This window comes from Sinocyclocheilus anshuiensis, unplaced genomic scaffold, assembly GCF_001515605.1.
Source record: "Sinocyclocheilus anshuiensis isolate Anshui unplaced genomic scaffold, SAMN03320099.WGS_v1.1 scaffold555, whole genome shotgun sequence".
NCBI classification, from domain to species: Eukaryota; Metazoa; Chordata; class Actinopteri; order Cypriniformes; family Cyprinidae; genus Sinocyclocheilus; species Sinocyclocheilus anshuiensis.
In genome coordinates, this window is record NW_015552571.1 from 349,748 (window position 1) to 358,307 (window position 8,560).

An 8,560-nucleotide genomic window follows, 5' to 3' on the forward strand; every position below is an offset into this window, starting at 1 on the left:
TCAGTCCTGCTTAACGGGTTCTGCCGCTCGGCTGTCCTCCTGCAATCCCACCCACACACTTCAGCCTTTTAATAGAGCATGCCAGCGAGAGCGAATAATCACCCTCTCTAATTTACTCAGGATGACAGGTCCTTGTAAAAACCTCCAACAACAGAGCATTTCCCGTGCCTCTTTATTGCTGCCAGGCATACAGTTTAATTCAACTGCGATGATTGAGATCTCCGTGTAGAGGGGAGATAAGGGACTCACACCCATGTTTGCAGTGGCGCGACTATGCAAACAGCAAGACGAGGGCGATAAACAGCATTGAGGCGGTTAAATGGATTGTAAAATGAGAGGTCATACAGCTGTCGGTCGAGGAATCGCTGCTCGCCACCAGTAACCCTCTAATGAGAGATGATATCGCTCACTCTGGACAATACAAGCAATGCTCTCTCTATCTCGCTCTCTGCTGTAAAATCATGTTCATGCTCAATTGAAATTGCCAGTCCTGCATTGTAATCCTGGTGGGAAAGAATTGGGGAAAGAAAAAAAAACTTAGCTTTTTATTCCAAAAGAATAGACAGATGAATCATCTTCCTGCAGGGCTTTTTGGGTAAAACAATGCACAGTTTGATCCCTTGATCCATGGGCACAGTTAGGTCTGGTAAATCTAGGCACCCTGAGGGAAAATGTTATATTCATGTGAGCCTGCCAGGAGAGAGTATGATAGAGAGAGAAATAACCCCAGATAAGCAAAAGAGTGTTAGTTGCAGCTTTAAAGGATATATGTGCAGGATTGAACAGATAGCAAGCTCCTTAGTCAGGAAAAGTGTGCTGTGTCAGGGTTCTGTGCTTCACTTTCTAAATTAAAGCATAAACTTAGTTTTGTACAAATATGATACTGTGTCAGTTTGAGATTTAACCCTGTAAAGACTGACATATGAAATATTAGGCTAGAATTTTTATTTTTTTTTTAGTTCACCTTTAGACAAAATCTTAAAGACATATTGGAGTATCATATCTGAAACATCAGGATTATGTTTTTGATTTTTATTATTTTTAGTATGATGTAGGAGAATATGGAGCTCTTTCTCAAGAAGGAAAAAACCTTAGTTTTATTCAGTATGCATTTTGGTGCAGTTGCTGATATTTATATGGTAAGATGAAATTCTGATAGCTTGTAATGTAAATCCTGATCTTTATAACAGACCACATGCATAAAATGCACATAAATATCATAGTTTATTGATTAATGCTCTGTGGTTAATATTGTTGGGGGCAAAACATAATGCAGTGCAATACATAAATGATTGAGATATGTGAAAATAACCGTTCCAACAGCCTGATGTAACATTTAATACTCACATTTTAACATTTTTCTCAAAAATGCTGTATGGATAATCATGTAAGTGCATGCAAGTGTTTATCTTGAAACATTACTAACAATATAAAAGTTATTCTTATGTTTTTTTTAAATAAAAATAACAGCAAAAAAGACACATTGACATTTTTAGAATTATAATGAAAGAGCTTTTACTTGCTGAAAAAGTATAAATATCAGACAACAGAAAGCATGTAGAAAATTGTGTATAACAGGTTTCTCTGCAAAATTTTGATCGTAATTTAGAGGCCTTTGAAATTTGTGTATCAAATATGATACAGTATGCCTTATAGGGCTGACATCCATCAACAAAACTAAATGATATTAAAGGGATAGTTCACCCAAAAAAAATTCTGTCATTAATTACTCACCCTCATGTCGTTCCAAACCCGTTAGACCTTCGTTCATCGTAGACCCTCTAAATCTTAGGAGCACAAATTAAGATATTTTTGAACAAATCTGAGAGCTTTCTGACCCTCCATAGACAGGTAAGAAAGAAAGGTAGTAAGGACATTGTTAAAATAATCAATGTGACATCAGTGGCTCAACCGTAATTTTCAACTGTTTGATTTCTTTTAATATTGAAAAACACACACTGCACCTTTAGTGTGTTTGCATGCATGTTTTTTGGTCTGGTCTCTTCCTCTTCTCTCATTTCTCTCTAAAGTGAGTCTCTTGCTGAAGTCATGTTCCTTTGTGTCCGGGTCATGACACAGCCATAAAGCCATTGTAAGGCTAACGAGGGCTCTCGCGGTGAACAGCAGGAAGACACCACTTAAAGGGGTCATATGATGTTGCTAAAAATAACATTATTTGGTGTAATGAAATGTGTTTATGCGGTTTAAGGTTAAAAAAACACATTATTTTCCACATACTGTACATTATTGTTTCTCCTCTATGCCCCGCCTTTCTCAGTGTTGTAAATACAACTTAACCACTGATTTCTAGTCGTGTCCTCTTTTGGAAGACCAAACAAAGTAGTTTCGCTTTCACAACGAAACACACAGCGCCTTCACAACATGGCGGCGGCGGCAACAACAATACTACAGCGAGAATAAAAGTTACGCCGCCTTTCTTTGCGTGCACATTTGGGTGGCGTTATGCAAATCTTCCCACATCGTGACGTAGACATGTGGAGGCGTGTTAGAACGAGCCGTTTTAGGTAGGCGTGGTTGACTCTTAACTTTTATAAAGAATATCTCTTTGGATTTGAGACTTTAGTCTTTGCAACTTTACAGATCTTCTTTATGCACCAAGAGCTTGTAACACTCCAAAGAGAAAGGAAAAATTGAAATCGCATCATATGACCCCTTTAAGACATCACACAGGGCTTCCTCTGTTACCGTGACAACCCAGACCTAATGAGTATACATGCTTTTCTTGTAACAAGCTGTGCTGTTTGTTTCAATTATCTTGCCAAGGTGACATGAAATTGTATTTATGACTTATTTAATGTATGTAACGAGATGTATTTGTACTGTAGCATTCAGTGGGAAATTGATCTTTATCCATATGGATTTGATTGGATTGTGGATGTTATGTGATATTATTTATCCCTACCCACACAGCCTTGGTATTATCAACAGAAAAGACAAGTAGATGAGTAACATGCATGAAAATGATTTCATGTAGTTTTTAAGGCTAAACAATAAATCAGACATCTGATTTATCATGAACACTGGATATATGGTGAACTTGAATGTTGTGTTGTAGTTGTATGTGAGTTGAATGTGTCATTTAGGGGAACAGGTGTCCATGGGTGTAGAGAATTACTCTTTCTCTCTTCATTATACATCACACAGAGAGATGCAAGGGGTCAGAGGTCTTCCTGGGTCATTATGTCTCTCTCTTTGTTGTCAACGTGTGTAGATTCTTCAAAAGTAATACCATATGCTCTTAAAAAAGAACCTTTGGAAAAGTATTGCACATAATAAGAAATTATTTGAGCTCCATTTGTTAATGTTAAGTTGCAAATTAAGTTTTTGTTTACAAAATGTAAATTGTAACCCAGTGATATTTTAAGTTCAGTCTTCTTATGGAAATAAAATTAACTGTGTATTATATTTTCCAATGTTTGTGTTTTAATTGCTTTGTTGGGCCATAATAGTAATGTCAATTTCAGTTATAGTCTTTTTTTCAACAAACCATACTGATGGATTAAATCCACTGAACTGATGTGCAACCACAGAACCCACAGACTTGTTTGTTAATGAATCTGACTTTTCTAGTTTATATTCAAAGGCAATATTTGGTGCATGGTCTGTATAAACTTAAGTAGATGCGAGCAGTTGTATCTGATTAATATCTTCTTGTAATAGATGCTAAAAGCTTTTACCTGACTCTGGCTTATTTATAGAGAGAGACAACTTTGACAGCCAAATGCCTCAGGCATCCTTCCTTTACTAAAGTCAGCAGAGTGGAAGAGACAGACAGCTGCACTGTAAAACATGTTTAAATATCAAACATTTATCTTAACTTTCATGGTCTAAATTTTAACATAAATATGTATATTGCATTTGAAATCTGGAATTTAAGATTTGTTGTTTGAAGCTCAAAGAACTGGTTTTATAACTCCCTCTGGCTTTGAGGAGTGAGTATAAAGGATGGAGGCTGTGAATGTTGATGTGGATTTTGGGATGTGGTGGATTAGTGCCCAATGCTGAATATGAAAATAAACACAGATGTACATCTTTGTTTTTTGTCTATTTCAGTCACAGATGAAGACACCGTCAAACGATACTATGCCAAGTTTGAGGAGAAGTTCTTTCAGACGTGTGAAAAGGAGCTTTCCAAGATCAACACATTCTATTCAGGTATTGTTTTCCCTACATGTCTTCAAAAATGTTGAAGAAAAAAAATGGGTGGTAACTGGTTACATGTAATCTGGATTACATAATCAGATTCCAAAAATTAAGTACCTATAATTAGATTAAATTAGATTTTAAAATAATCTGAATCAGATTACAGTTAGGTCAAGCAAGTTAGGTCAAAGGTAATCAAAAAGTAGTCTGATTATATTACCTAAAATGTGTAATGTAATGGATTGGTACTAACTACAGTTTTTGTCATGTAATTTGGAATCAGTCATTATTTTCATATAGTGTTATTTATTTAATATGAAATTCTAATTATCATCATTTTTTCCCCTTGACTTGTTGGACAATTTCAAGACAAACTGACAACAAGACAAACTTTGCTGTCATCCATTCAAAACTGCTGAAAATTCTACCATTTTAAGATGAGTGATATTTATATCTCCCCTACTGCAATACTCAACTGTTTTATTTAAGATATTTTGGGATAAAAACAAATCTGTGGTTCTATTATGTGTCACACCATAGGACACAGAGGTGGAACATAACGAATTACATTTACTCGCGTTACTGTAATTGAGTAGCTTTTTTGCGTACTTCTACTTTTTAAAGTAATTTTTAAAATCTGTAATTTTACTTTTATGTATTATAAGTATTGTACTTCGCTACATTTGAAAACACATTAATTACTGAGTAAAAAAAAATCGCTCCCTTGAAACTACTGCAGTAAATAATGGGCAGGAGAACAAATTGCCGCTAAATTCACAAGAAAGATGGACGGACAAGACAGGCATTAGTGGTGCAGACCCAGCTGAAAACGAAACCCCGTCGTATTCTGCTGAAGTTGAACTCGAAGGAAATGAAGTGAACCCCTGGCCATATTTAAGCTCTATTATGCAGTGTAAGCTGTGTTCGCCTAGGGAGACCAAACTAGCAGCTTATAAAATCTCAAAATCAACCCTTCGCAAGTATGCAGTAGAGGTAAGCTAAATACTTGCATCGTTGCATTGGTGGTTAAAATTAAGCTTTGACAGTTTAGCAAAAGGTTTTGCACAAATTAGCCAAAAAGACAGTGGTGCAGGGTGTGCGATATATATCGTCTGCGATAATATCGTAATTGTTGTTTTAACGATGTGCGATTTGACATTATCAGTATTTTGCCAAAAAGCAAACAAAACATTCCTACAGAGTGCCGTGAAGTCTCCCTCTGTTGACTAGTGCGCGCGCGCATTTAGAGTGTGTTCTTTCACTGCGTGATTCAGTCTGCTAAAATGCATTTAGAATGATCACAAAATTGAAGATATAGGGGCAGAAAATTTATATATTTATATCATTTCATATAGTTTTAGACACCTTGAGTTTTAGACACCATATTGCCTGTTTTTGCTCTATTTCAACAACAAAAATAATTCCAAACAGCCACCATAGGACAGTTTTGCATCTCTGAGCAATGACGGTGTTTATTTCCTGAATGAATCAACCATTTAAATGATTCGGTTCAATCGCAATGACTCACTTATTAACAGTGACTTGCTGACACCTACTGGCTTTTGATCTTTGTTTTTGTTTTTTTTTGAGTATTGAGTATTCAACATTTTATGTAGTATATATCAAAACATTATTTGTGCATTTGTAACTGCAGGTTAAATGCATTCATGTCCTGCATTAAAGTGTGTAAATACATCTAAATGCCACTTCAGATGAAGCTTCTGTGTTTCCTCTGCATTGCAAAGATGAATTTTGTTGATACGGATTTAATTTGCCTGGTAACAGCCCAAATGTCTTCTTATTCTAAATAACTGATTCCTTAAAATAAAAACAACTAGTTTGAGATTTATAGGCCTATCCCAGGGGTGTCAAACTCAGTTTCTGGAGGGCCGCAGCCCTGCAGAGTTTATTTCCAAGTTCCAACCCTGCTCCAACACACATACCATGTAGTTTTCAATAAGTCTAAATGATTAGATTAGCTGGATCAGATGTGTTTAATTAGGGTTATATCTAAACTGTGCAGGGCTGTGGCCCTCCAGGAACTGAATTTGACACACTTGGCCTATCCCATTTTTGCCTCCCTCCCACTGTTAAAATGTAACTAAGTAATTTTTACTCTGAGTAAATTTTAAATGAGCTACTTTTTACTTTTACTTTAGTAGATTTTTAGATTGGTACTTTTACTTGTACTTAAGTAAAATCTCATTAATGTAATGGTACTTTTACTTGAGTAGAATATTTTCGTACTCTTTCCACCTCTGATAGGCAGTATTTCTATTTAATTTTGAACATGTCAAAGGAGAAAGAAAGTTTAATTTTGATACAAACAACATCAACATGTTTTTTAAACAAAACAAAATAATTTTCATCAACAAAATTCAGTCTCTTACGCAATCAGTATGTTACTGAAACTCTTCTAGCCGCCCTGCTGCATGTGCGGCACAGCTAAATATGATTGATATTCAAACTATATTCATTAAGATGTGAATGGATTTTTTAAAAACTATATGGCTACTCTTTTTAAGGCATCATTTTGATTCTATTTACTTTCTGCATCGTTCTCTTAGGATCTCCTCCCTTCTAGTGGATCCCTGTTAATTTTCTGTCTATATTTCGTGTCCTCTCTTTTCCACTAATTTTCCATGATTATGTAGTTCAACATGCAGTTTTTAATTAAAAAATATAATGTAGGGGTGTCACACCAAAGGACAACAAAACTTAACACTTTTGTAGTGGTTCCAAAAAGGTTAAATATTTGAACAATTCTGAGACAAAAATTTACCATGTGCACATTTCATGGGCTTAACAGGGGCTTCAGTAGTCTCAGCCTCAGACGTCACACCCACGGACCGTTGGCTAAACGTCTGATGCATAGGGCACACAAAAGTGGAAACACTTTAGGGGTTTCAAAGTCGTCATCGGATTTGGTTGAATTATAAAGGATTTCCGGGAGACGTGTGTGTCGCGTTCTTTAACGTTCCGCCTGGAAACAAAGATGCCGTGACACCAAACTCCCTCACGAATCAACTAAACGCTGGATTTTCAAAAGTATGTGAAAATTTTTAAGTTTGCGGCATAGAATCTTTAAAATACGTCTGAGAGTTTTACACACTGGTCTGTTATTGTGGCGATATTTCCACGCCCCGAAACGTGACGATGAATGAAACAAACTGTGATTGGTTGTTTGACATGTCGGTCAAACGGCCTCATGGACGGACCTTGGCCAATGAAAGCTGCCATGGATTCCAGACCTTCAGACGTCAGTGGCTATGCGAGAATAGGGCTTCAGTAACACGACCATGAATGGGGTCCTTCAACTAATTAAAGTTTTCTCTGGAATTGGCCAATTTAAAATCAGGATATGGTGTCACACCAGAGGACATGGTTTTTAGAGACAAAATATATAAGTTCCTATGTTTTCAGAAATATATGGATGAAAAAAATGATTGCCATTTACTAAAATAGACACTTGTACAATTATGCCGGAGGTATTTATTAAAATTTTTATGCTTTTCTTTTTCATTCATAAAAGTTGTAATTTATTGAAGGCTTGAGACAGTCACACCATAGGACAATTTTGAGATTTGGCTCAAAATTTTTAAAAAGCAAATAACACTGCCGCTTTTATAACAAAGGGTCCATGCAAGACAAAGACATGTTTAACGATTTACTGCATTTTAAATAATGACAATATTAATTATATTCATTTTTATCTTGTGGGACAGTGAAAACGCCATGTCACATCAACAACCCATGTAGATAGTAGGGGTGACCCCGAATAGTCGAAGATTCGATGCTTCGGTAGGAGGAGCCTGATTCAACTACCAATCTCACAGTCGAATATTCGCGGGGTGTTATGATCATGCCATTTTGGCTATATGTGGGTGCTCAAAAGTCTGATTTCACATAGAACTACCGGTTTTCTCCCAATAAGTTAATATACATCCTATTAAAATAATGCCGTAAATAAGAATCTGAAAAGAAAGAAGCTTCAAATAAATATTTTAATGTGCGTGAATAAATCCAACCTTGGCTACCAGTATTGCGTTCTTTTTGTAACTCATAAATAGCACAAGTGGAAACAATCTTTACTGTGTGGTTGAACTGCAGTGGCCAGCTAAATGCCGTCAAGGGATTCCCTGTGCATGAGGTCTGGCTGTACAGCACTATTTAGGAACATGCATCAAGGGGAATAGACTATGTTTGGACTGATAATATACGCACACTGCAACATAAGCTGTGTTGTTGCTTTGACTTCAGGGTAGCAGGAATGTCTGAGCTCTACTGCCTCTAGTGGCTGGTTAGGGGATGGCATGACAAACAAGTACTTAAAGGAACACTCCACTATTTTTGAAAATAGGCTCATTTTCCAACTCCCCTAGAGTTAAACAGTTAC

General features: G+C 36.3%; 1 protein-coding gene across 1 annotated transcript in view; it reads left to right on the forward strand.

The window, feature by feature from the left end:
• LOC107665065 (xenotropic and polytropic retrovirus receptor 1 homolog) overlaps window positions 1-8,560 on the forward strand; it is an 81,142-nt gene that overhangs the window by 51,335 nt on the left and 21,247 nt on the right. Inside the window, exon 3 of the mRNA XM_016455814.1 lies at window positions 4,075-4,176. Coding sequence (XP_016311300.1) covers window positions 4,075-4,176 — 102 coding nt within the window. The remainder of the gene's footprint in view (window positions 1-4,074; window positions 4,177-8,560) is intronic.